This window comes from Cynoglossus semilaevis, chromosome 3 (genome assembly GCF_000523025.1).
Source record: "Cynoglossus semilaevis isolate Cse_v1.0 chromosome 3, Cse_v1.0, whole genome shotgun sequence".
NCBI classification, from domain to species: domain Eukaryota; kingdom Metazoa; phylum Chordata; class Actinopteri; order Pleuronectiformes; family Cynoglossidae; genus Cynoglossus; species Cynoglossus semilaevis.
The window spans coordinates 9,211,416-9,238,517 of NC_024309.1; the positions used below are offsets into that span (position 1 = coordinate 9,211,416).

Here is a 27,102-nt window from a genome sequence, read left to right on the forward strand (position 1 = left end):
CCACACTTCACATTGGTAACAATATCTAAGTACAACCAAAAGAGAACAGATACACGAACAAGCCCCGACTAGCTTAAATTTTCCATTAAATCAATATCAAAAAGCCAAGAAATAATTTAATAATAGCTTCCAACAGCTAAAAATTAGCCAAAAAAATTGAAAACATATATTCTTGATAAAAAGTGTCCAACTGCATTTTGAGTGGTCAGGAGAAACAGTAGGTCAGTTTCAAAATAAAACATGTGTAGTGACAACATGTTCTAATCATTCTCCCAAGGTCTTCTTTGCAGCAGAGAAATGTAAAACTATGCAACCTTTGGCATGTGTGGCCCTCACAAACACAGTGTGTCAGCTTATTATTAGCCTCATCCCAACTGGTGTGGTGTCTGCAGAGACACATGTGATGTACAACTGACTGACTCAATATGTAAGCCAAAAACACAGACCAATGAGAGAGCCGTGGGAGCGCCCACGTCAGTCTTGTCCAAAGTTCTTTGTTCATCTTTTTATGTTCTTAGGTTGGCTGCATTTAATCTAGTGCTCATCGACTTGACCATTTTTTAAAAAGATTTTAAGGGTTTATTTTTGCAGTTGTACATTTAATTTGGACCATAATTGTGTGTTTGACATTTGTTTATTTTAACTTTTTTTGCATCAGGGAAACTAATTTTTTTTAGAGTACAGAACACGATGATGCAAATTATGTTCAGAGTTGCTCTATTGCTCCTTCTATTGGTGATCTGGTGTGCTGCACAGCAGGAAGACCAACGGAAAGGCTGTGTTTGTGGATACCCTGGAATACCAGGGGATCCTGGACACAATGGCTCCCCTGGCAGAGATGGGCGCGATGGACTCAGAGGTGAAAAAGGGGATACAGGTAAGAAACTTTTTTTCCACTAGTTGTGACTACATTTCTCCACATTGTCATCATCAACTTTACGTCTGTAACAGCATTGTTATTTATCAATCATGCATGAATAGGTGAGGCTGGTGCTTCTGGTCCATCAGGAGCTCATGGCCAAAAGGGAGACAAAGGGGACCTGGGTATGTACCTTAACAAGTCATTGGAATTCCTTTGTCAAGTTTTCTTTGTCATCTTTGACGTAGCTTTTTGAGATGTCTGTTAAGCAGTAAATGCTCTATACAATATACATCTTTATAATGATAATCACTTACGGAAGTTTATAACAGCTGTCATTTAAAGGAACTGTTGGTCCAGCCGGGCTCAAGGGAAAAAGGGGTGAAAATGGAGAACGGGGCCCTCCTGGGAAATTGGGACCCCAAGGCGTCCAAGGACCAATGGGTTTAAAAGGCAATAAGGGAGAGCTTGGATTGCCTGGACCACAAGGAATAAAAGGTGACTTCGGGCCCACTGGACCGCAGGGTCAAAAAGGTGAAACTGGTCTTCAAGGGGACAGAGGCATTCAAGGACCACTGGGATCCCCTGGCAGGCCAGGGCCTAAGGGGGACATAGGAGTCCCAGGTCACAAGGGCAGCATTGGTTATCGTGGGGAGAGAGGGAATCGAGGAGAAAAGGGTGATAAGGGCGAGAAGGGAGATGCAGCGGTTACCTCTAATAGCGCTTTCTCCGTGGGACTCACAGCACAAACCAAACTCCCAGCAGCCAATGCTCCAATCCGGTTTGACAGGATCATCTACAACCAGCAGAATCACTACGACCCACAAACAGGAAGATTCACATGCTCTGTGGCTGGCACTTACTACTTCACCTACCACATCACCGTCTACTCCAGGAATGTAAAGGTGGTCCTGATGAAGAACGGAGCAAAGATCATCCACACCATGGACAACTACCAGAGCAGTGAAGACCAGGCAGCAGGGGGCACCGTGCTGCACCTGGAGATGGGAGATAAGGTGTGGCTGCAGGTGGCTGGAGGAGAGCTCTTCAATGGGCTCTTTGCGGATGAAGATGATGACACAACCTTCTCTGGTTTTTTAATTTTTGCAGATTGATAATCATCACAAATACCATACACTTTTATATGCAAAGTGTGTGTATGTGTGTGCACTTTTGCTTATGCTATTCTTAAGGATTGTTTTAAAACCAAAACTTACTTTCTCATGACTAGCACTATGCAACTAATGTATAGATGCGTTGGTTCAGGTTATAGGCAAGGTATATTTTATACTCATTGGTTAGGTTGGAATAATGCTATACTTCAGCTGGAGAATTGAGATTTATATAAAATTAAGAGCTAAAATTTAGCTGTGTAGTAGCCCAAAAAAGATACTTTAGAAGAAAAAAGATTTTTAAAAACCCATCAATTCACAAAATAAATAATAAAAATATAATTTAAAACATAAGAGGAAAGGCAAAAATAGATAAAAAAGTAGCAAAAACAACAGCAACGCTCGTTAAAGTCAAAACTACTTGAACAACACTTTTAAAACACAGACAATGGTGTGGCGTCAGTAGTAGATAGAGACAAAGGTAAAAGTATACATATACATATAAGACCTCGTTATAAACCATGTTGTGCAATTGTTTGCTTCATTATGTTATTGTCCTTTTGTCTCACGAACAATAAAGATTAATTCTCAGGTACTCTGGCTTCCTGTGGTATGTTGGGAAGGGCATGCACACAAAATATCCAAGACATTCAGGTATGACACAACGGTATGACACGAGGAAGACATTTAACAACAACTGGAAAGCCCAGTCTGTCTTTTTTGTTTTTGTTTTCAGAAGCTACAGGAAGTGGGGAGCTTGTATTGTCTCATCTTCTTCGCTGCTTTTTTTCCTTCAATGAAGAACTATCCGCGGTGGGCGTCGGTCTGTGGCGAGGGACTTACTTCCTGAATAATGATTGGCTGTCAGGTAGATGGTCACGCTACGGTCAGCCAGTGTCTTCCGTCGTAACCTCCTTAAACCCCGCCCACCTGAAACGCTGCAACAAGTGCATTAATGATGCTTGGCTTCTGTTTGCACCAAGAAGGACGTCTGCTTCTTTTTAGCTGTTACTAGATGCAACGATACGACTATTTTGCTTTTATGACGAAAGTCCGGTTGATTCAGCCATGTTTAATGTTACTCCTCCGCTCTTGTTTGACTAACAACAGGTTGTGCCGGTCGCGGTGAGGAAAAATTAAACACGGCGGAGCTTGCGCAATTAGGAAAGAACTTTCTCAAGTGAGTTAGCTTAAGCGGCTAACTAAAACAACAGACAGCCATTAGTCTCTCTGTGATATGGAGCTGGGGGGACTGGTGAGGGGTTAGCCGTGTGTCTGCCCCCCCCCCCCCCTGTTTGCGACATGTATTGGCGAAAAGAAGAGGACAGAAAATGCCTGGCTGCGAGTGGATGGATAAAAAAGACAGACGAATTCACTGTGACTGAACAACAGCAACCGCTGCTGTGTTGATGTGACAGGAATTACCAGGTCAGGAGGACAACATCAGCGACTATGAGTCAGGTAAGTTTCACTTTTCTGGCCTTTTTTGAATGAAAACGCTTAAATGTATTTATTTTGGTGTTGCTTTTACACTATTCACTCTATCATTGAGTTTCCCTGTATCTATATACACGAAACTAAAAAATAACACTATCAAAAGTATTACTATAAAATAATTATTCTTGATTTTTTTTTTCGAAAAGTTGGTCTGTGGCCTTCCCATGTCATTCGTCTCTTCTTCTTCTGGTTTACTTTTCTCCTGGTCCTTCATTTCCACGAAACTTTGTATAGGCCTTAAGTCAGGGATTTTTGTAAGCTATGATTGAGATTTGCTTTAGCCCTATAGAAATAATTCTTCACCAGTTTTGAGTACGTGTTATGTCGATTTATGCCTGAAGATAATTTAATGAAAAAGAGTTTTGATGATGGTAGTCTGAGGTTCCCTTCACAAAACGTCTTTGTTTTATTGTTTGTGTTTTATCTCGGTGACAATATGTTTTGGTTTATATTCTTCTCCAAAACTTCTGAACTAAATAGAACCAAACATGTTTTCTAATATGCATAATATTCACATTCTGTCTAAAAATCTTTATTTTAATGCCTTCCATTTCTTCTCAGTACGTTGACTGGTGTCTTTTTAATGTTTCGGTTTCATTGGGTTTTTGAATTTATTGTCTCTTCACATGTTAAGCCAAATAATTGTAGCTTCTTAGTATAATTGCTATGTTCAGATACTTATTATTAATTCCTTACTCTGTGAAAGCACAGGAGAAATAATTCTGGAAATAAATGCTGTCCTTAAGACACATAAGCTATTACCTTTGTCCTCAAATACATTTAATTTGATTACATTACATTCACAGTGATATTCCCTCCTGTGTTGTAGCTCAGAATGGGACCAGAGGGGGTTATTGTAGTGTGTTTCAGCCCTGGTTGTTATAGTGACGTGGGAGATGCCAGGCTGTGCAGGGAGTTGTTGAAGGAGGGGCTGAGGGGCTGCAGCTACAAAGAGCTTTATGGCCAAAGAAAGTTAATTAATGCAGAAATAAATAAGAAGTTTGGCCCTGAGTTCTTTATGAGCTTAGAAAACCTCTCGGTATAATCCCCCCCCCTTTCAGGGCTCCTTGTTTTACGTGCCGTTTCAATCTTTCTGCACGAAATACGAACGTTGCTGCTGTGAAAACCACCATGTTCAACCTCCCAGTCATTTTATCTTTCTCTTCCTCTTTCGAAAGACTTTTATACCAGGTCTTAATTGATGAGTAACTCTTACACAGTCCATCTCTTGTCATTTATAGTGTTATTAACTCTAAGCTCTTTTACAACAGGATTAACGACTGTACAACAGTATCCACGAGTCACTACTTCTCTTCACTGTTTCAGGCTGCGTCAAGACAAGAAATTCTCTTTATCAACTGGCACTTTGTTTCAGGCTGCGTCAAGACAAGAAATAAAAATAAAGTATAAAGCACAAAGTGTAAAAACAAGAATACTGGAGTAGTTCACAGTACAGAACAAATACAACTTAATTGCAGAAAGAAACTGTTAGCATAGTAAACACACGATGCTTAACATCGAGTTACGAGTTAAATAAACAATAATAAACAAAATAAATTGAACCAACGCCATGAAAATTAGCATGGTAATTGCTAATATAAAAATCTATACAGTGCTGTAGAATATCGATATAGAATCTAACTGTAACCAGTTAAGGACTCTCCCTAACCTTGACCTAAGTATAATTCAAATCAGATAGCAGTCCATAGTAAGACCTGGTTTTGATTGCCTTTTGGCAACCAAAAGAATCTAACACGCACACACAGAGAGAGAGGGGCAACCCACAGAGAGACATCTGTTCTGAGGTCTTTATAGATGGAGCTGGTTATCTCTCATGCACAAAAATAACACCTACGCCTTTGTTCTTTTACTCTGTGAATGTATTGTGTTTTACTTGCATTCCTTTTTTTTTTGCACAAGAAAAAAATTAGAAACACAAATTGCACTACAGCGTGCTAGTAAAGTAGTAGTAAATGTACCTTAATTTTTCCATTCTACCAAATGTGTACATTTTTACCTCAATGACTACTTTTACCTAAATATCTAACTTTTTGCTAGTTGACTCTGGGCAATGGAAATTGCACCATGTTTCAAACGCTGTACAATCACAGTAAAGAATTATCTAGACGGAGATTTTATTAGCGATCACACATAAATTCAAAAGCAGAATTAATCTCAAATCCTTTTTTAAAAACCAGTGTGTTTGACTGAGAGTTTTTTTCCCCTAGTTATTATGTTCTTAACAAATCTGAAGCAGGAGAATAAGCTCCTTGCAGGCTCATGTTTCAACAGGAGACTGTTGGTGCCTGTCACAGATTCTTCCGTCATGTCTGTTGACATGAACCCTTCATCAGCTTTGTGTGAATCAACGAAGCAGCCCTTTGGATTATTGTTGTAGTGCAGTCAGGTTGCCCAGTTGACCGTTGACAGAGAGACCCTATTGTTGTGCTGAGCCTTGTTCAATGTGGTGTTCCATTTCTCCTCGTCTGACTCTGACAGATCTGAGATCAGGTGAGTGAGTGGCTGCCTGTGTTGAGAGTGGAGACACTCCCTGGTCTGGCGTAGGCCCACACTTCCCACGCTTAATAGGAGGAGGTGTGATGTCTCACGTTCTTCTTCAGCCCTTGTGATTGAAAAAGGAGAAATGAGGTCATGAACAAATGTGAGATTTTAACCTGGAACAGCCTGTTTGCTCACCTGATAGTAAAAGGTATTTCTGTGCAGACTTGCGCTATAAATAGTCACGTAGAGGATGGTATGTCTTAAAATAATTACAAATATAATTCATTCGACAACACATATGTTAATGTGATGGCAATGTTTATTTCTTACTCTGATACAATAAAACACACTGAGGCAGAGTTGCCCCCCCCCCCCTCCACAGTCAAGTCCTGGTGGGCTTTTTGCAAGTCTTTGGTGTCACCCACATTCAGTACTGAATAGCCCGGTTGTCTCCCTGATTAGGCTATCTTGTGTAGATGAAACCAGTCCTGCACACAGACTGGTAGAGCTCTGCTAATCAGATTAATACTGCCAAGGAAGAAGAACAGGGCATACGTTCACTCACTCAAACACACACACACTCCCTCCAACTCCTACACACCAGTCCCCTCACTCAGAAGTTTTGTTCCTCGCCGACACTTTTAATCTTTGCCTGGAAAAGGGGCTGTAAAGCCAGCTGACAAGCATTGATGTTAAGGAGATTTTTTAGAGATTAGAAATTTGAATATTACGTTTTGTGCCATACATTCACATTCACCACTTGTTTTGTGCCTTTTCCTGATTCCCCCTATCTGGTGGTCTTCAAATATAAGACTGATTCAGGTTTCAACAGGACAGCAGACATGACCTGAAGTCTTGTTTTGTTTTTTTCTGGATGTTGCAAGTCTGGTGGTCTTAAAGTAAATACTATGTTCATTTTGGCCTAATGACCTTTATCCTAGCCTCAGGTAGAAAATACCTCTGGAGAGGTAAACTATAGTCAGGAGGTTATCTCCTTGCATTTATGAGTCCTTATGTAACGGCCAGTGTTTTCTAACCAAACAGGAAGGGAGTCTGTGCCTTAAAACCTTACTCCCTGCTCAGATCGAAACATGCACACACATGCAGTAGGCGGGGGAAACCATGTGTATACTATTTTGGAGGATCCTGTCAGTATTCGCCACAGTGTTTTTTTTAGCTTGCTTTTAGCTCTTGTATGCATGTTTATGAATTTTGGTAAATGTTCATCCTCATTGCTCAGAGTCTAATCTCAGGCTGGCTCTAGCTGGCTGCAATGTGTGTGTGGAGGGGGAGGTGAGGTGTGTTGGGGGGGTTGTAGAGGGTGACTCCTCCCTGAGCTCTTAATTAACTCTGGACCTGGGCCCCCTGTGTGCCGCTCCCATCCACAAGCTGGGGAACAGCAGTCAGGATTGCTGTACTGAGAGAGACTAAAAGTATTCTGCCGACTGCTTGTTGATGTACATTAAAGTAAACGTGAGTAATATTTGCCCGGTTGTATTTAGCATGCTTAGTTGTTGACCCAGTACCTTTAAACGCAGACTTTATTTTTGCTTGCGTCATGTTTTCCTTTAATTAAGTAAAAAATGTGCTGAAGAATGGAATAGCTGTTCAGTTCAGTTCAAGTTGCGTCTTACTGGAGACGCTGCTTTTTGTGATTAAGGACACAGCGGTGCAGACTTGGTTTAGTGAAACTGGTTATTATGAGGTGCTTTCCGAAAATTTCAGAAAAAAACATGCACAATGGCTACGTTTACATTTGCCAAATTACCTTAATCCGAAAATTGTCATGACAATTAGATGTTCAAAATGAATGTTTTACCTAAACACAGAATTCAACTGTTCTGATTATGACTTGTGTGTACACGCAACAGGCTGTTATTCAGAATAATTCATTTTCCATGAATGTCACCTAATTCCATCATTGCATTGCCAAGTAGAAGTAGATGCCTGTGACAGTTGGCGCGAGTATGAGGGGGAAAACATGTAAAGGTGTTTAGAAAGATGGCATCGCTGATAGAAATGCTGATTAGAAGGCATTTAGAAACAAATAAACATCCTGAGCTTTAGAAATGTTAAGCTTATCTGCCATCTTTCTGCTTTGAAAACAGATGGTGTTGAAGATATTTTGCCTGTGTATGGTTGCAACTCAGTGTAATTCCTCTGTGACTGAGGGAAGAAAGTACAAGAAGACAATTCAGCAGTGCCTTGAAAGCAGCACATTGTTTAAGTCGGGTGTTTACTGTCTGTCAGCAGCGGTGCTTGGCAGCAGTGGCTCTGTGTTTACATAAGAGTTCAGTGTGATGGAGCGAGCGGGTTGAAGTGACAGCTGATTCCACAGAGGAAGCCCATCTGCTGCTGAACATGCATAAGGATAGGACGTGTGGGAGCGTTCCAATTCTCGGCATGTGCACGCACCATATGATGCTGCCTTCAAATCCAAAAATGTCTCAGGAACAAAGTGTGCCGAAACATTACAAAAATCAGTTCTACAAATTCAACACATTTGTCGTCTTCTTCAATTGAAGTCATAGTAAAACCAACTAACCAACTAAAGACTGTTTTATTAGTTCTGTAGTTTTTTACTTTACATTGTTACGTTTTCAGTTTTTCCACTGACCATCACCAGATTGTTTTGTTTTGGGTTTTTTTGGCTGTGCAACATAATTTTAGTAAATCACCCTCTTTGCAGAAGAGGCAAAGAAGAGTTTGTTTTTATGTATGATAGATAAATGAAGCCCTTCTGACAGAAGGAAAGAAAATCATTCACAGATGTTTTAGTCTCTGAAAAACATTTTTTAGTGCAGTAAATCTAAATTATTTGCATTAACAATTTTTAAAAATACACTTTCATTTAAGCCAGTAGTTCACTGTCAAATAAAAAAAGAATGAATATATATATATATATATTTCAAAACTCAAATTTTACTCTTTACCAACATAAGGACTGTTGGACTTTTTCCCTGCTATGATTAACCAGTCAATCTACTGAGAAACTGAAAACAACCAAACAGTAGCACATCTACAGTTTCCAGACAGGAAGTCAGAACACTGTGTAACCAACGAAAAGGGTCAAACGGTTTGACTAAACCAGTGATCACAGCTCTCCTCACCTCATATCACTTCTTTGTGGAGCACTCTTTAGAAAGCTGGACAATTTATTGAATTAATCACAGTGGATTAGCAAAGTTCAATGCTTAGTCACACTCAAAGGGGCAAGCTTCAAAGTTTCAGCTGAATCAACCACTTCTCAGAATCACACACACACACACACACACACAAGACCACCCCAAACTGGGCCTCAGTGCTTTTAGGCACCAAGGACAAAATGCCTGTCGTGAAAAATTAAAAACGTCTCACTACCCTGTGCAGAGAGATTTTTTTCGATTTATTTTTTCTCTTAACTACTAAGCATCAATACATGTATTGAGTACGAATACAAGATATAAATATATATTGTCCTCTTGCTTACTTATATATAAATATATATACTGAAAAAATCATTCTGTTTTTTTTTACAGGCAGAACAAAGTGACAGAGGCTTGTCAACAAGCGAAGACCCTCTGCCATGCCTGCACACAGCTGCCCCGTTGATCCGAAGGCGACCCCTCAGTGATTTGTATCCATATCAAAGTGACAGTAGTGCCGTCCCCTATTTGCTATCTGGATGTGAAACACAGGTAGAGCCCATAACATCGGTACCTGTTCCTGATGAAAACAAACTGAATGGCATCAACTCTGCTGCTTGGCCCCACCCAGTTATAGGTCACCCTGAAGGAAAGCCTTATTCTTCGAGAATAATGAGGCTTTTCTCCAACCCCAGAAAGGGTTCTATTCCTGCTCACAGTCCTACTGCTGAAAGTCCCACCTCAGTTCTAAGCAACGATAGCAACAGTGGCTCCCAGTCCTGGTCAGGACTTGCTGGACTGGGTGTTATGGACTCCTTCAAAAAGCTTCGCTCATCAGTGCTCCAGGGAATTCAGAGTAAGGGAGCAGCAAACCATCTCGAAAATCAAGAGATTTCATCCCACCAGGAAATGGCTAATGGTGCAGTTATGGAAAACACAGACGCTGGTCTAGAGAATGGAACGAGTCATTTCAAAAAATCAGAACAAGGCCATGTGTCTAATGGAAATTATACTGAGCAGACGTTATCCATGGTGAGCCAGTACGGGTCAGATATTGACGACTACGATGAGGATGAAAATGACGGATCTTCTCTAACGCGGAACTCTAGAGTCTCACGGAGCATCAAGAGAGCCTATGGCGCAGGACGCATTTCTTTGTGTGATACTGGAAAAAGGAGAAGTTCTGGAAGCTGCTCAAAGGAAGCTGCAGATTTTCAGAAACCAGATCTGTCATCGAAGTACAATGTACAAACAAAAAACACGAACCATCACCAAGATGTTAAGGTGATGAACAGAATGAGCAAAAGTGCCGAAAACCTTCATATATTTAAGACACCTTTCAAACGCAAAGCAACGTCTCCAGATTCTCCTTCACCGGAGGAGGAAACCCACGGTACTACACCATCAAACGGTACACCAAATATCCAGAGAACAGCCAGCGCTTCCTCAGTCGACCTTCGAAGTTTTAACTGCAGAAAAAGCCCTGCAAAAACCAAGGGCCCAATGCTGAAGCTTGTAGGCAGCATGACCGACCTAACTGTCCGACGCAGGGGATGTCCCTCCCCCAGCCCCACATCCATGTCGCCCTTATGTCGTTTACATGATGACTACTCCCGTCGTGTGCCTTGCCTGCAAACCACAGAAAGGCACCGCCGGCCTTCGCCTGTCAGAGCCCGTGTCATGTCTGTGGATCGGATGCTGCTGGTTCATCACCATCAGTCTGATAATTACACAAACTCTCAGGAGCACCAGGTCCTGATTAGCCCGGTTTTTGCAGATCCCCCAGGGAGAACAGAGCCTTCTGCCGTTGCCTCGGATCACTATGATACACTGGCTGTAGCCACAACAAGTGGCTGCAAACAGTTGACAGATGGTGATTCTTCTGCACACAGCCAAAAAGAACATTTACAAGAGGAGCAAACTGAAGCCAAGTCCATTTTATACAAGGTAAGAGTATATATTAAAAAAAAAATCGGTGCATTACATTTTTGAACATGGGCCGAGATGTATACTGGGATCTGTTGCACTTTGGCCCTCGATACATCTCAAATTATGCATAGGAGCATAATTTCACATGTTCAGACACTTATATCTATCTTTTTAAGTATAATAATGGTTTTTTAGAGACCATAGTTTGCTGAAGACATTTGGGATCATCTGTTTTGATGGTCAAAAAACTAAGTAGTTGGATGTAAATGGAGGATAAGAACTGATTTTTATTTGAAAGATACGGAAATTCACAAGGTTACGGAACAAATATAACAATGTTTTTTTTTCATATTCAGAAATCTGCAAAGGAAATCTATCCCAGTTGCACTGATACAGACTTGTTTGAGGATGGTGATGTAAATTAGGAGAATTATTAATGAGGACCCATAAGAAAAAACAAAGACTAAAGATTTTTACCTACATTTTGACATAAGCAGCCTTTATCAATGCAAATAGACCAACATGATTAAAAATCATTAGGAAGACGAGGGTTCTTTGGTCTTTAAATGAGGAAGGAAGGATGAAAGACAGAGGGAAGATTTACTCTCCTCCTTATCACGAAGAAGGCGTAATCATTAATAGATGCCAGTCTTTGAGATGACGTTGACCCTTCTCTAAAGGAGAGCATTTTGAAGTTGTTTAATTACAGTAAGAATTGACCACAGTCGTTATTCAACTTGCTTTAAAATTGTGTTAAAAAAGAGTATTTTCTTTCCACTCAAATGTTTTTGTGTTACATAAAAGTCGTCTAGATCGTCATCACATGCTGAGGCCAGCTGTTCTGTGCGAACAGGCACGCTCAAGGAACAGACAGAGTTAATCATTAGGCTTTGTTTATGATTAGTGGGCATTGCGCAAATCGGTCCTGGTGCTGTGATAGGGTTGGTGGCTCTGACTGAGTTCATCGCCTGCATCAGTACTTCTGGTTGCAGCACCATGGGACAAAGTCCACCACCATGGACACGGGGCCTAGGACAAGGAGCTGCAGCACCAGCCGGCATCCAGGATTACAAGCAAACTGTTACAGAGAAATCTGGTTTGGCTTCAGGCAAAGTGTTTGTTTGTGGAGATAATTTGAAAAAAAAAATCAGATCAGTGAAGTTGAGAGAGCTAGTGGTTCTTATTGACCTCAGGGACCTGGCCTTGGGGACAGAGACGGGTCTGTTTGGTTGGGTTTCACGATGGTGCTGGTCCACTGTGTGCCTTTCCAGTGTATATGCTCAAGACCAGACTCAGATCGAGACAACCAAGAGGTGAGGTTTGACATGACTGGCCGATTAATGGACTTTTAGTCAATTTTTTTCAGTGATTGTTGATCAATGTTTAACCACTAAGTTGAGAATTTTGTGTATTTTTCTGATTTTTGAGTACACTGTCACAGTTTGTGCCTGATAAACAAAAAGGGCTTGATTTATTTTCAGTGCACTGAGTGAATCATTGTGTGAACTTTGAACCACTAATCATTTTCCTCAAGAGAATCCAGCAAAAGTGATTTGGAAGAGTTTCACACTAATTCCTGTGGTTCTGTGCTGAATGCCAACCGTGACACTTGTTTCTATTTATGACTGGCAGCATCTTTTTTTCTGCCCTTGTTACCAGATGTTATTTCCATGTTTTGTTTTTTTTTTTTTTATTAATTTTTCATATTTGTTTTGGTTTTTTTTTCATATCGTATGTTCATATGTTTTATGCATTTTACACAAACTTTACATTTTATCAGCCGTTCTAAGATGTTGTGTTTGTTTTTATGGCTAGGAAACATCAGAGCAACAAGTGCGAGAAGCACTCCTCCAAACAGATGAACTCTACTCTACAACCAGCAACAGCACACCTCCTGTTTCACCGACAAACCTCCTGGAGTCGCCCACATCACTCACGTCATCTTCCACAGATGGGACCCCGACGTCCGCAGAAATATCCTCTGTTAAACCCAGGAGAAGGAGTGGGCGACCGAAACCTCGACCCATTTCTGACTACGGGCAACTTATTTCCAGAAGGAACTGCATTCCTGAGGAGGCAGTGGAGCTGAGTGCTGAGCAAAGAACAGACAGCACATCAATGCACACCGACTGCAGTGATAAAGACACTTGTGGGAATGGAGAGAACCCTGAGAACTGTGGTGCAAGTGGGGAGATCCAGTGCAGGAGGCTCCGTCCAGTCTCGGTGATCGGAGCGACAGATGTGTTTCCCGCTGATGCTGAGGAGAAGGATGATCGCCTCCCCTCTGTGAGCTGCTTTAACACTGTACCTAATGAAAATGTGACATGACAAGGTTTACACCGGCCACCAATTAGACACGGACAATAGTAGGTTTCTTTCTTGTCAGCTAATTAGGTCTTTAAGGTAGTGTTTTCCTGTGTTGCAGGACAGTAATACATTTAGCTTATGACTAGTGGTGACACATTGAACATAGGACAGGCAACACATGACCAGCATGTCTGAGGCAGCAGTTAAATCAAAGTATAGAATGAACTGAGCTGTTCAATTCACATTTGAATAACTAAGTAATGGCAGTTTGTTATTGTTAGGGCAACAAGTGGTCTGCGGTTAAAGTTCTGTTCCATTTTGAAGTTGCAAAAAAATACTTGGCTTTGAGCTGATCCTGCCCCTCTTTCTAGCCCTCACCACATGAATTTAGTGTAATTATTAACTTTTCTGGGGAAAAAATGTTCAGAAACATTTTTCATAATCTTCCTGTGTCTGCAAACAAGAGACAGACATCTATAAAAATTATATTTATTTTTTCTTCTAAAACCTTCTACATATTTTCTGTATCCTGTAGTGTGACTTTAGTACCAACTGTACTTATATAGGGTTATTTGTTACATCGTACACAGAACACTTGTTTACAGTTTCCCCTCAGGTGGAGCTCACCTCTCCATTGGTGTATGTTTCCCAGAGGTTACCAGAAATAATTTTTTTTGGCCTCCAGCATTCTAGGTTAATGTTTTCTCCTCCTATCAATCAGCTATCCACATATCCACAGCTGCACTCACTAACTCAAACTCTGCAACTCGCATTTTTTTTTGTCAGCTGTGTTTGTGTCTAATTTGTTGGTTGTAATGGTGAGAAACTAGGCATTTTCAAAATCTCAGGATGTCTCCTGTTGCCCTTCCTGTAGCCCCAGTCCCGACCGCCCATCCCCTCCCACCAGGTGCCCCCTTACAGAGCAGTGTCTGCCAGGTTTCGCCCCTCAGCACTTTCCCAGAGCACTCCCATCGGACTGGATCGTGTGGGACGACGAAAGCTGCACAGAGTGCTCAGTGGTGAGAGTGACACAGGATTAGACTTTTTTTTTTTTGAGTAATGGAATTTTAATTTGTGTGTTGGAGGAAAATGTTGGTCAAGAGCCAAATGTGGGCGTTCTTACAGCTGTGGCTCCTCTGGATTAGTCAGAACTTTCTAAAAAAGAGCATTATATTGATTAATTTAAAAATAAAAAAAAATTAATTAGTTTTTTCGAAAAGGACTGGGGATTGTACCTTGACCTTTTTGCTGTAAGGCAAGCACATTGGCTAGTTTTTCCACAATGTGGTTCTCCTATGTCCACAAAAAGCAATAGCACTGTGATGGTGTCAATGGCAATGCCCAGACAACAGGGGGCAATGTATTTGTAGCCTTTATTGGCCAATCAGAAAACAGACAAACATCACTTCCTTCACTGATAGACACCTTAGGAACTTAAACCATTTGGAAAGAGAGTGTAGTTTAAAGTTTGTTAAATCTCTCTCTCTCTCTCTCTCTAACCCCTGTACACATTTTACAGATGGTATGTCTGAGTGCTCGGCAACATTTGACGACAGCGTGAGTGAGGAGGAGGAGGGCAGCTTTGATGAGCTCGCTGATGTCACGCCCTACCTCCAGCCAGGGGTGGAGATCTCTGTGCTCAATGAGGTGAGGCGAAGAGGGTGGGGTGAAGAGGGTGACTCACTTGTCATGTTGCAACACTTCACTGAACATCTTCTCTGAGGAATGCACATCAAATTTATGATGCAGCATGGTTGTTGGTGTATGCGTTTCTTGCACACAGCCATGTGAAAGTACTATGTTTGTTTGCAAGATGTTTGACTTCAGTTCAGCACAACAGACCTCACTGGTATCCATGTGTCTCAATGTATTCCTGCATGTTTGTTCTGTGTTTTGCTAGAATGCTGTTCCATCATTATCTAATCTCTGTGTGTGTCTGTAACTCAGTGGATAAGGTCAGGACACACAGTGTATGCTGAGGCTCTCTGGGACCATGTGACCATGGAGGAGCAGGAACTGGCCTTTAAGGCTGGAGACGTTATCTGCGTCCTGGATGCCGCGCATACAGACTGGTGGTGGGGCAAGGGGTCTGACAGGGTGGCCTGGTTCCCCTCCAGCTTTGTCAGGGTAAGTGGACTTTCTGATCTATGTGTCTGACACATGTTTGCTCTCTGACAGAGCAGAAGAAGAAAATGGCTCAGCTCCAAACAAACCTCAGCGACCCACTAACTAAATGATGTTTGTGAAAGACTTCCAGCCTCAAATGGCCTGGTGGTGGTTTCTGTGGTGACTGGAGCTGATTGACAGCTGTGTCTTAATCAGCCTCACAACACTGAGCTCATTATTTGGCAGATAGGGATCAGCTGTGTGTGTGTGTTCCCAGATGAGTCGCTGTTTATGGAGGTGTTGGATTTGGTGTCAACTTTAAATAAATCGTTAAACTTTTGAGTCACTGTAAAACAATCAATCAATCAAAACAGTTCCCCTAACTTTGTCTCTTTGTTGTATTCTCACTTGTGTGTGTTCGACTTTCCCTGTGACTCATGAGTCTCTACTGTATTTTTGGTGGATGGTTTTCAGGTGCGAGTGAACCAGGAGGACTCCAGCGCAGAGAGTGTTGAGAGTGTTGCAGATCAGGAGGATCCGACACCCAGGGACACACACAGTGCTGAGCACAGAGAGCAGATGAGAACCAATGTGGTTCAGGAAATCATGAACACTGAACGCATCTACATCAAACACCTCAAAGACATCTGTGAAGTATGAGCCTCAACATCTTATCTATTTCCCTTTTACATGGAAAAAAAACATACAATAAAGTTTACACAAAAACCATTGGATGGGATTTGTTGTTGTGCGGGACATGTAAACTGGAGAACAGTAACAGATTATTACTTTTGATATTTAGCTTTTTTCATGTAATCATTAATTTAGTTTACAGATTTTATTTTTGGCCTTATATCTATAGGTCATTTTTTTATCATTTCTGTTTCTTTAAAACCCTCTGTGCAGTATTCTAGGATATTCAAGGTTATGGAATAGTATTGTTTTGCATTATTTTGGTGGCAAATATTTCAGGACTTATGTAGAGTTTCAAAGGTAATCCAAGAAGTAGAAAAATCTCAGGATTATTAAAAAATAATTGGGAGATGATGATGGGTGTAGTCATTATTATAATACATCTGTGAAGGAAATCAGATACATTCTTGTTAAATAAACGTCTTTTCAAGACAAATACACCACTTTATTCACTGCTGGTTCCCAAAATGTGGGGTCGTTCCTCTTGTGGGCCAGGCAGCTATTGTGAGAGAATGCAATTCTTTTTTTTTTCCACTCTCAGGGCATGGCACTAATGTTACTTGTAATATTATTTCCTTGTCCAGTTGAAATAGCAGTTAGCAATATGAATAGGAACTAAAAATAGCTAACATTTTGGAACCTCTGACATATAATATGTAAACTTCTGTTGATTTATTTTTTTTTTCTGAAATCCTCATCCTAAATATATACTGATGTTTGTTTTCAGGGTTACATTCGGCAGTGTCGTAAACACCCAGAAATGTTTACCGAGCTGCAGTTGAAAACCATCTTCAGCAACATTGAAGACATCTACAAATTCCAAAGGCAGTTCCTCAGAGACCTGGAGAAGAAGTACAACAAATGTCAACCTCATCTCAGTGAAATAGGCTCCTGTTTTCTCCTACAGGTGATGTCACATTTGACCTTATTGATGTTGTATATCACGTAGCTGCCTGTGCTGGGATTGAAAGTTTATGCTCTTCTCCTCAGGGTGAAGGTTTCTCCATTTACTCCGAGTACTGTAACACCCACCCAGCCGCCTGTGCTGAGCTGCATCGCCTCATGAAGTCGGGCCGATATAAACACTTTTTTGAGGCCTGTCGGCTTCTACAGCAGATGATTGACATTTCCATCGCTGGTTTTCTGCTGACCGCTGTCCAGAAGATCTGTAAATACCCGCTGCAGCTCGGGGAACTTCTCAAATACACACCAAAAGACCACAGGTAGTGCACTAATTAATTGATTGAGACTAAATTGTTTTATAACAAGTATAGCAAAACAAATTATTTTTAATAGGCTTATGAGACAACAATATATGAAATGCTAAAGTTGAAAAATTAATTTAATCTCTATTGTTTGTTCATCTCTGTGGTCGACCGTGTCTGTTTGATGCAGTGACTTCATTGGAGTAAGTGAAGCTTATGAAGCCATGAAGAATGTGGCCAGTCTGATAAATGAGAGGAAGAGACGGTTGGAGAGTGTCGATGCCATCGCTCACTGGCAGGTTGCCATTCTGCACTGGCAGGTGATCATGACACATAAATACAAACCTGTTCAGGTTTGAAAGGTCTTGGATTACAGTCATTTGACTCTCTGTGTGTTTTAAATTTCCGTTTGTGCATCTCCACAGGGGCCTGATGTGCTGGAGCGTAGCTCAGAGCTAATCCACTCTGGAGAGCTTACTCGTATCATCAGACAGGGAAAAATGCAGCAGCGCAGCTTCTTCCTCTTTGACCACCAGCTGGTCTTCTGTAAAAAAGATGTGCTGCGTAGAGACCTGCTCCACTACCGAGGACTCCTGGACATGGACCAGACAGAGGTGGTGGACGTTCCCGACGGGCGGGACCCAGACCTGGGCCTGACCCTGAGGAACGCTCTGCGTTTGCGTCATGCCTCTACTCTGGAATTTGTGTGTGCGTTGTGCTGCAGGAAGGCCCAGGACAAGCAGAGGTGGTTAGAAGCTTTTGCCAAGGAGAGACAGAGAGTCAAAGAAGACCAGGAGATGGGTGAGTCTAGCTGGAGCGTCTCCTGCTCCTTCATACAAAACTGCTACTGTGAATAGAAGTCAGATGAAAGGTGAACAGAGTACGAAAGATTGCTGAAGGAGGGGGTGTTTGCTGAAGAACGGGGTCTTTGGACATATTTTGACCTGAAGGTGTATTTTTGTGTGATTCTTTTGCAGGAATGGAGATCAGTGAAGAGCAGAGAAAACAAGCCATTGTCAATGCCAGAAGAGCCAAAAATGGGAAGGCCAAGTGTAAGAAGAGTATTTTACTTAATTTGTCATAATAAAATGTATTTAGCTGATAGTCATCTGTTAATTGTTTGATTAATAGCTTTACTGCCATGAAATTAATAATTTTCTCTGGTAATTATGTTAAAGTTACATTACAAAAATATGCATGATTCAACAAAATATTTAGGAAATTCTTCCATATACTACCTACACAAACAAACTTTACTCTGTTCACATTTTGACATTTTTTACCTGGGTTGTTGACATTTTTAGCCATCAGCTACTCGGGCTCTGTCCCTCCACACCAACAAAACCTGCACCCACTTCACCAGCGCCACATCACCATTCCAACCAGCGTCCCTCAGCAGCAAGTCTTCACGCTGGCCGAGCCCCCGAAACGAAAGCCTTACCACCTGCTGCACAGCATCGCTCGCAACACCTTTTTCAGGAAATGAGGCCTTGGCTTCCCGTCCGCGTTTGTCCGTGTGTCTGTTAGCAGAGAACACTGACAGAAAACTGTCCTGAAGACTCAAAGAACACTTTATTTTTGTGTTTCCATGTACTTTTAAGTCTGTGAATGTACTATCCTGTTTCGTCTGTGTGCCTCATGTTGTTCTCTCTCTGTTTTTGTTGCACATTGAAGTTGAGTGTCTGACTTTTGTGTGGAGCACGAAGTGTTAAAATAGTGACTCTGTTCATTTTATTGTCTATTTAAAATGCTGCTCACTAAGGACCACGAGACCCTTCCTCTCTTTGTCTTAATAATTCCAGCTGATATGTTTTTATTCCCAATTATGACAATGATTCTTCTTCTGCTTTTACACTGACACATTTAGTAATAAGGTTGTTTTAAAAAGGCTGGAACCTTTTTTTTTTCTTGTCTTTTTTTTTTTTTTTTGCTGAGAGCCTGTAAGCTCTGTGCACCAACAGCCAGAGGCTAATTTAACTAACCCACGCTGTAAATAAAAACAAACCCTTGTTCCAACAAAATGATAATGTTGTCCCTTTTAAGGATTTGAAGGCATTTGGTCACTTAATTTACTCCATGTCGGTGTTTGTTTCTTGGCTGTTGAAGATCGGTTCCTGTGACTAAGTCAGCGATAGAGGTAAGGCAATGAAACATAAGCCACTGGACTGGAGGAGGTGCATAGCCTTCAGTGTATCTCAACTGCTTGTCTGTGCTGAAGGATCTGGTTTCACACACCTGTCAATGTGCATCCAGCCGCTGTGTGCTGTGTGGCTTTACACCATAATTTACAACTTCTGCTTCTGGACGTTAGTAGCGGCAGTGTTTCCCCTGAAGGAAGAGTATGGAGCTGAAAAGCCAAACATCAGGATTTAGATGATGAATGCTTGATGTGTCATGGTCACAGAGCAGCTGGAGAACCAGGAGAATGAGCAGGCGAGCGCAGTCGATGATACACCTCAACAGGATGTCGCAAGTGTGAGTTATACGTTTTCTAAACTCTGTTTTCTTCTATCGTGACTACAAGTAAAATTTTGACAAAAATTTTATTAAACCCCAAAAAACTAATATTTGGCACATTTAATAAAATTGGAATAGAACGTATTTTCAGTCACATTTATGGTTTGATATTGTATTTTATTTGAATTTTTTGTGAATATTTGTGTATTCTATGAATCTATACTCATCTATACACATGGTAGATTAAGAGCCACTGGCGCAGTATGGGATGACACTGTATGAATAATATATATACATGAGGTAACTCAATGAGTGTAGAATGTTGAATAGGATGGAGTTAGTGTTTCTTTGAGTCCTTCTCTTCAGGAGCTAAAGCGGTCCATTATGGAGCATCTTCTGAAAAACCTGGACAAGCTTCTACCTTCCTGATGGGTTACCAGCAAAATGTCACCATTTTTGTGAAGATTACAATGTACTGTCCATCACCACATGGTTTCACTCAATGTTATTGTGTAAATTAATGTAAATGTTTGGGGGTTTTTTTCTTCAGATTTCAGATACGCTTACTGTTTTCTTTTCTTTTTTATTTGTGAAACCAGTAAATGTTTTCATCCAGGTGCAGTTCTCTGCAGATAAATCCACCACCATACACCACCAGTGCTCCATTACAAACAACTGAGGCAGTTCTTTTGATTCAATCCTGTGCTTAATTTTTAGGGACATTCGTGCCTCCGGTCGTTTCCAATGAATGCGTTGTCTTTCCTAACACGGCCTCAAGTCTGGCCTACTTGGATTAGTTGTCAACCATGTGCCTATTATAATATATAAACCAAATGACCTGGATAGGGCAGATGCTATCAGCCTCGGTGGTGAAATCCGAGTGCCTCTTACAGTCAACGAGGCGTCTAGAATGTCAGGAATCACCGTTCTCAGTTTGTTCTCGTATTATTTTTGCATCATTAATTTCATGCTTGTCAGACTTGGGCCCACATTGAGATGACCTTCTCAAAGGTCAACTTTGATTTACTGCATCAATAATGGTACTGTGTTTATGATTAGAGCATGAATGTGTCCCTGCTCCCTGGCCACAGATCGCAGACGTGTCCGTGGAGGTGGCCACTGTGGACCACACACTACGGAATCTTTACAGAAGATACAGGAAGAGCAGACGGAAGCCCAAGGGACTCCAGAGGCTGTTGGCCTACCTGTTAAATATCCGTCATCTGGCTATCATCACCGCAGCAGTCATCTTTGTGGTGGTGGTCATTGTGTGGTCCCTTCTATGGGTCTTCATATGTAAGTACAATAGATGTTTCACAGTTCAGCGGCGCTACAGAATAATGTCTCACTGTAACAAGAATGTCTTTTAAAACTTTACCAAAATCAATGGTTTAGGTTGAGCAGTGGTCTGCAACCTGTGGTTCCTGAGCCACACGTGACCATTTAACATACAATGGATCAAATTTAGTGTTATTGTGCCTAAGACTAGGTAACAAAATTGTGAGCCATATCATGTTCCTGTGTCCTCCAATCGCAATAACTATCCACCCCACAGGAAGGGCAGGTTTTCCTAACTATATTTTTTCTTTGTTATACTTTGTTCTTCATTTTACTGCAACACATCATGGACATTTGTCTTGATTTCTGTAGTCCGCAGAGAAAGCAACAGCGTGGCATATTTCGCTGGGATGTTTCGTCTGGCCAACGTGGAGTATATCCCAGAGTACAGGCACACCGAGTCTGTGGAGTTTGTGTCAATGGCGAGCAAAATACAGCATGTGGTATGTGTCAGTGTGAGCTCTGTTATTTGTACAGTGGTAAATGTTAAAGCTGAGGGAGCCTCAGTGATAATTGTTGGTTTGCCCCAGGTGACCAGTGTGTACAAGATGTCCTCAGTGGGCAAACTGCACAAGTACACTGTCATCTCAGACCTCAGGTACAGTGGCCTGTTAGTCATCAACACCGTGAGGCCAAACACAGATGATAATTATTTGTTTTAATTATAACCCCTCACACCATGCCCTGTGTGTTTTTCTCTTCCATCCAGTAACAGTGATGGCGGTGTGCTGGTACATTTTTGGATGCTGTTTGTGGTTCCTCATATAAAGAGCCCAGTGATGTGTGAGGAATGTGTGAGCGTCATCTTCAGAGACTCGGTCCAGACGAGCCTGAAGAACAGAACCTCTGTGGGCTACCTGCTGAATCTGCCGGTGGACATCGACTCCATCCTCATCAACGGTGTGTCACCTGTGTTTTTTTCCCCCGTGTGTGTTTAAAAAAAGGGCTGAGTCTGATTGTTGTGTCCTCCTGCAGCTGTTCAGCGCTCAGATTACTCATCAAACTCAGCAGGTAGGGAGAAAATGTTTCAGTTATGAATGGATAACAGTGTTGTGTTTCTCTGACTGGTGTCCCCCCCCACCCCCCATTGTTCCTCTCTCAGGGTCACAGTGTGTAGATAAGATGTACGCCAACCTTCCTGGTGCAAAAGTCCCTTTAAACATCTTTTCATCCTGGGGAGGTTTGAGCTGCCACCTGAAGCTCACCGCTGTCCCCGGCTCTCTTATCCGTCTGACCATCACCAGTTTTCTCATTGAGCCCACTGACTGTGTGAACGATGCCCTGACTGTGTACGATGCTCTGCTGCCCATGAGAGGGCGCATTCTCCACAGGTGAGTGTGCAGCTGTCTCTGAACCACAGTTTTCTGTGTGTGTGCTGAGCAAAGACTTTGACGTCTAAGAGAAATCAATTGAACTGAAGTAAATTTTTTTTATTTTTTTATTTTTTTACTCTGCAGGCTGTGTGAAGCAGTGTCTATGTCCCTGTCTCTGGTCTCTACGTCCAATGTCATGCTGCTGTCCTTTAGGATGACAAGTGGCAACAAGATTTTCAGAGGACACTTTGAGGCCATAGCTGCAGAAGGTACGGCACATTTACCTGTTTACTAAATCTAAACCATTTTATCATCTACTAAGAAAAGAGAAAATATTAGACTAAAGGGAACTTTTAAAGGAAAATGATTTTTTAGTATCTCTGGTTTTGTTTTTTATTCAGTTTGTATGTCTCAAATTGAGACAAAGTTGGAGCCTGACGACAGTCAGCAGATCTACAGCCCCTTCCACCCCAGCCTGTTGCCCCCTCAGTGCTACTGCCTCTGGACATTTACGGTAAATTTCAGCCTGCTTTTCTTTTCTTTTTTTGTTTTTTTTTTTATACAAAGTGTTACTTGAAGATGTCTCTATCTCGTGTGTTTATTTAAATCCAGACTTCTCACATGGATTTCGGAGTGGCACTGCAGTTCCAGAATTATGCACTAAAACCAAAAGACATGAACGGCTGTGACCTCGGCTGGTGGAAGATTAATGAAGTCATGTACGTATGAATAAAGTGGTCCCTTTAAAAGCAATGGTTTATGCAATATATGTCCAGGATGTGATCAGTCAGAGTTTATAGTTGTAACTTATGTTGGACACATTTATATTTTGTCCTACATGTCCATCCTACAACAACATCCTGTTATGAAGGTTGTTCTTCTCCCTCAGTTTCTGCGGCAGCTACGTGGGTTACAGCACAGTGTTTCGTATCTCACACCATAGTCCCGCAGTGGAATTCCGTTGCAGCTCTCGAAACGCCGCTCCGCCGTTTCAGGCCACTTACAGCAGCTACAACATCAGCCAACGTAAGCAGCAGCAGCAGAACAGAACAGAACATGAGTCACGCTGTAGAGGAAGTGACCGCAGCTGTTTCATTGTACTGACTGTGAATGTGGGTTAATGAGTTTGTTTCTGACAATAGTAAAAACACTTAGCAGAGACAAACTGAACGTGGTTGTTTTCTCTCAGCCTGTCCCGAGAACCACTTCCTGTGCTCCACTGGTCTGTGTGTGGAGAAGAGCCGCCGCTGTGACGGTCTAGATGACTGCCAGGATGAGAGCGACGAGGTCTTCTGCTGTATGTGTCATCCGTCAAAAGTTTTCCTTTTTTTTCATTAATCATTAATGAAATTCCTACAATCACACATCGCGCAATAAAAACTATTTATTTTCCCGAGTTCCCGAGGCCCATGTTTGAAGATGTTTGTTCATATTCTGGCAGCGAGGCCTTCCATGAAGTGTGGAGTCCAACATCCTCCTCATCCTCTGCTTATGTGCAACGGAGAGAAAGAGTGCACTGATGGGAGTGATGAGCTCAACTGCACACAGGGTATGGAGTTTTATTAGAACTCAGCATGTGTTTGTGGAGGCTTCAACTTCAGGCCATATGTGACCAGCCTCAGGGCAGGGCAGTGAGTCAGTCAATGGCTGTCTAGCCGACTGATTTAGGAATGTTGTTTCAACTAGATTAATCATGAGTAATTAAGATCATAATAATTGCGATTAATCATTATCGTATCGTAATGATATATTGTTTAATCTGAGAATTCACACGTATTACAACTTTGTCTTTATTTTTGACAGAAACAACCTGCTCTGAAATCAGGTACCATTGCAGCAGCGGCTCCTGCATCTTGAAGAAGAACGCCAAATGTGATGGTGACCACGACTGCGCGGACCAGAGTGACGAGGCAGATTGTGGTGAGCCCCACATGTACCTAGTAAACATTTTAGTCTTTACCCTGAATACAACGGTGCACATCACCATTACAACCACCGTTAAATTTACAAATCCTGTTGTGTATATTTATGCATTTTAAACGTGATTTTTATGATGGATTACTTGCCACATATGAGTAGAAGAGTAACAAAAACATAATAATACCTGCTGTTCAGTTAAATAACTCAAAACAAAGTGGGAGTTGACAAATTAACCTTAAGGAAGTCAAAACTTTAAGAATAAAGGATGGCAGTAAACACAACACATCCACCAGGATATTAAACTCAGCTTGTTTATAGAACCACCACCGTGTCCACCTCCTGTGTGTGGCTGTGCTTTTGTTATTGTATAAACCAGTGGACAGTGAGCTCCTAACCGGCTGACCTGCAGCAGGAAGGCGATCGTTTCACTGCGTTTACTGATAATTCATCATGACAAGAACAGGCCCGTCTTTCATCACCCTCTCAGCATCGGAGCAAACACTCACTCCTTTTTTAATAAACGTCAGTCATGGTGCTAACCCAGTGGAGCGTGGACTGGAACATACTGTACATTTACTCATTCAAAAAAAAACAACGAATATGTCTATCACTCCGACATGACCTCAGCACTACAGTAACATGTACTGTGTGTTAATTTAACTGGGCCTTTAGTAGACACAACAGCTACATCCTGTCACCGTCTGCTCCTTAGATTGTGGTCGTCCCTCTCCGGTGAAGAAAGTGGGTTCATCCAGTGGACAGGAGCGCATCGTGGGGGGAGTGAACTCTGTGGAAGGGGAGTGGCCGTGGCAGGTCAGCCTCCACTATTCAGGCAGCCTGTACTGTGGAGCTTCAGTCCTGTCCTCCACATGGCTCATCTCAGCTGCACACTGTTTCAGCAAGGACAGGTCAGTCAGAGGAGAGTCTAATCTGTCTAATCTTATGCCAGCGAATGAATGCAAAATTGATTCAAAGAAACCTCAAAACAAGTTATGATGTAAAGTCTGACTTTTACTGCGTGTTGTTGTTGTGGCGTTTTATTAGACGCACTATAATTAAAACACCTTCCTTTGTTCTCGTTGACCTCCGTCCTCTCGGCAGGTTGTCTGACCCTCGTCAGTGGAGCGCTCACCTCGGCATGCTGACGCAGGGCAGTGCCAAATACGTGGCGGAGATCCAGCGAATCGTAGTGCACGAGTATTACAACGCCTACACATTTGACTATGACATCGCTCTGCTGCAGCTGAAGAAGCCCTGGCCTTCTTCACTCAGCCCCTTGGTGCAGCCCATATGTCTGCCTCCCACATCACACACCGTCATGGAGAGTCACCACTGTTGGGTGACTGGGTGGGGGTACAAATCAGAGGAGGGTGAGCAGAATGTGAGATACTTAAGCGGTAAAATATATTTATAAATATTGCCATTAAGAAATATGTTCCATGTCTTTTCCACCTTCAGACAAGGTTCTACCCACAGTTCTGCAGAAAGCAGAGGTTTCCATTCTGACTCAGACCCAGTGTAAGAAGAGTTACGGCCCTGTCACATCCCGCATGCTGTGTGCTGGTGTCCCCTCAGGAGAGAGGGATGCCTGCAGGGTGAGGTCACACCTGACTTTGGTCCCACACTCCCCACAGAGGTCATTTCAGCTGATAGTTTCCCTGCACTACACCCATTTTAAATTTTTTTTTTCATGATTTAATCCAGGGTGACTCAGGCGGTCCTCTGACCTGTCAGACCCCAGGCAAAGGTCGCTGGTTCCTCATTGGCATTGTTAGCTGGGGATCCGGTTGTGGGAGACCAAACCTGCCTGGAGTCTACACCAGGGTCACCAAGTTCATCTCCTGGATCTACAGCCATATCAGCTGACATGATGAACGTGGCAGTGGATTAATGAATATTCTGTTGCGTTAAACCAAATAATTAAAACGTCTTCAGACACTGTCTGCAGTGGGTTTCTTGTAAGGAAATCATTCACTAAAAAAATATATAGAAAAAAATATTTTAAAACTAGTTTTGTGCCTGTAAAAAAAGAAACACTTATCTAATTAGAATGGAATAGAATGGAATTTGCTTTATTTTCATTGTACAAGTGTAATTGCAGGTTCTCAGTGCTGGGTAGAAAAAATCAAAAAAGGTAACAGTAAAAATAACAATAACAGTAAAATTGATACAGGAAAACTGTGCAAAAGAATGCTGAGAGTGCAAATATTTCTGTATATATTATAGAAGTAGTATCTGTAAAAGTAATAAAAAAATTTATAAAACTAAAAAGTAGAAGAAAGAAATACAAAAAATACACAAATTTAGACCAATTTGACGGTTGTCTCTGAAAAAAGCAAAACAAATGGGCGAACACTTGAAACAGTATATACAATTTCTGCCTCCTGACCTGTGCACAGTCCAGTCTCGTCTTAGTCTCTAATCCTAGTCTGTCTTTTTGATTCTGAGGAGCGTCCAGGATCTCAGGAGCCAAGTTCCAAACCTTTGAGCCAAACTCATGCATACACAGTGGAGTTTGCCGACAATATCTGTGGCACAGATGGTTGTGGGGATTGTACTCTTTTCATAGTGGTCCCATTGTCCCCGCACTGCATTCTGGGGCTCTGTGTGACACCTGCCGCCCAGTTCAGGTAAACTGGAGGCGCTGAATGGTCGCAGCATCCGAGCCGCACAGGTCGGATTTCTGAGCGTTTTTCCTCAAAGGAAGCAACAGCGGGGGTTTCCTCTGTCTCTCTTTCC

At 41.9% G+C, this 27,102-nt stretch overlaps 3 protein-coding genes across 5 annotated transcripts in view; all 3 read left to right on the plus strand.

The window, feature by feature from the left end:
- Positions 1–494: 494 nt before the first annotated feature.
- c1qtnf9 (C1q and TNF related 9) lies at positions 495–2,566 on the plus strand. Its single transcript, XM_008307807.2, has 3 exons — positions 495–877; positions 982–1,044; positions 1,205–2,566. Exons 1-3 carry the CDS (start codon positions 691–693, stop codon positions 1,972–1,974), a joined length of 1,020 nt encoding a protein of 339 aa, XP_008306029.1. The 5' UTR covers positions 495–690; the 3' UTR covers positions 1,975–2,566.
- Positions 2,567–2,889: 323 nt separating this feature from the next.
- spata13 (spermatogenesis associated 13) lies at positions 2,890–19,356 on the plus strand. 3 transcript variants are annotated; one of them, XM_008307799.3, is made up of 13 exons: positions 2,890–3,432; positions 9,489–11,042; positions 12,840–13,310; positions 14,206–14,350; positions 14,851–14,978; positions 15,279–15,458; positions 15,912–16,091; positions 16,858–17,037; positions 17,121–17,353; positions 17,526–17,655; positions 17,761–18,136; positions 18,313–18,387; positions 18,640–19,356. In XM_008307799.3, exons 1-13 carry the CDS (start codon positions 3,424–3,426, stop codon positions 18,819–18,821), a joined length of 3,843 nt encoding a protein of 1,280 aa, XP_008306021.1. In that variant the 5' UTR covers positions 2,890–3,423; the 3' UTR covers positions 18,822–19,356. The 3 variants fall into 3 exon arrangements, with proteins under 3 accessions (XP_008306021.1, XP_008306022.1, XP_008306023.2); XM_008307800.3 differs by lacking the exons at positions 2,890–3,432; positions 9,489–11,042 and adding an exon at positions 11,191–12,337; XM_008307801.3 differs by lacking the exons at positions 2,890–3,432; positions 9,489–11,042; positions 12,840–13,310; positions 14,206–14,350; positions 14,851–14,978 and adding an exon at positions 14,995–15,180.
- A 131-nt stretch (positions 19,357–19,487) lies between these two features.
- LOC103377148 (uncharacterized) overlaps positions 19,488–27,102 on the plus strand; it is a 17,828-nt gene continuing 10,213 nt past the window's right edge. The window contains 15 exon segments of the mRNA XM_008307808.3: positions 19,488–21,728; positions 21,840–22,030; positions 22,106–22,141; positions 22,233–22,461; positions 22,588–22,712; positions 22,845–22,957; positions 23,056–23,162; positions 23,333–23,469; positions 23,633–23,740; positions 23,885–23,992; positions 24,247–24,363; positions 25,076–25,271; positions 25,465–25,733; positions 25,822–25,958; positions 26,068–26,239. Coding sequence (XP_008306030.3) covers positions 21,481–21,728; positions 21,840–22,030; positions 22,106–22,141; positions 22,233–22,461; positions 22,588–22,712; positions 22,845–22,957; positions 23,056–23,162; positions 23,333–23,469; positions 23,633–23,740; positions 23,885–23,992; positions 24,247–24,363; positions 25,076–25,271; positions 25,465–25,733; positions 25,822–25,958; positions 26,068–26,239 — 2,293 coding nt within the window. The 5' untranslated portion in view covers positions 19,488–21,480.

What these genes read in the sequence shown, in the direction of transcription:
- c1qtnf9 (XM_008307807.2), top strand. Translation starts at nt 691, where the DNA reads ATGATGCAAATTATGTTCAGAGTTGCTCTATTGCTCCTTCTATTGGTG. An exon ending in AGGTGAAAAAGGGGATACAG is followed by an intron (nt 878 to 981) that starts GTAAGAAACTTT and finishes ATGCATGAATAG; the next exon opens with GTGAGGCTGGTGCTTCTGGT. An exon ending in GGGAGACAAAGGGGACCTGG is followed by an intron (nt 1,045 to 1,204) that starts GTATGTACCTTA and finishes TGTCATTTAAAG; the next exon opens with GAACTGTTGGTCCAGCCGGG.
- spata13 (XM_008307799.3), top strand. An exon ending in AGATCTCTGTGCTCAATGAG is followed by an intron (nt 14,979 to 15,278) that starts GTGAGGCGAAGA and finishes TCTGTAACTCAG; the next exon opens with TGGATAAGGTCAGGACACAC. An exon ending in CAAAGAAGACCAGGAGATGG is followed by an intron (nt 18,137 to 18,312) that starts GTGAGTCTAGCT and finishes ATTCTTTTGCAG; the next exon opens with GAATGGAGATCAGTGAAGAG.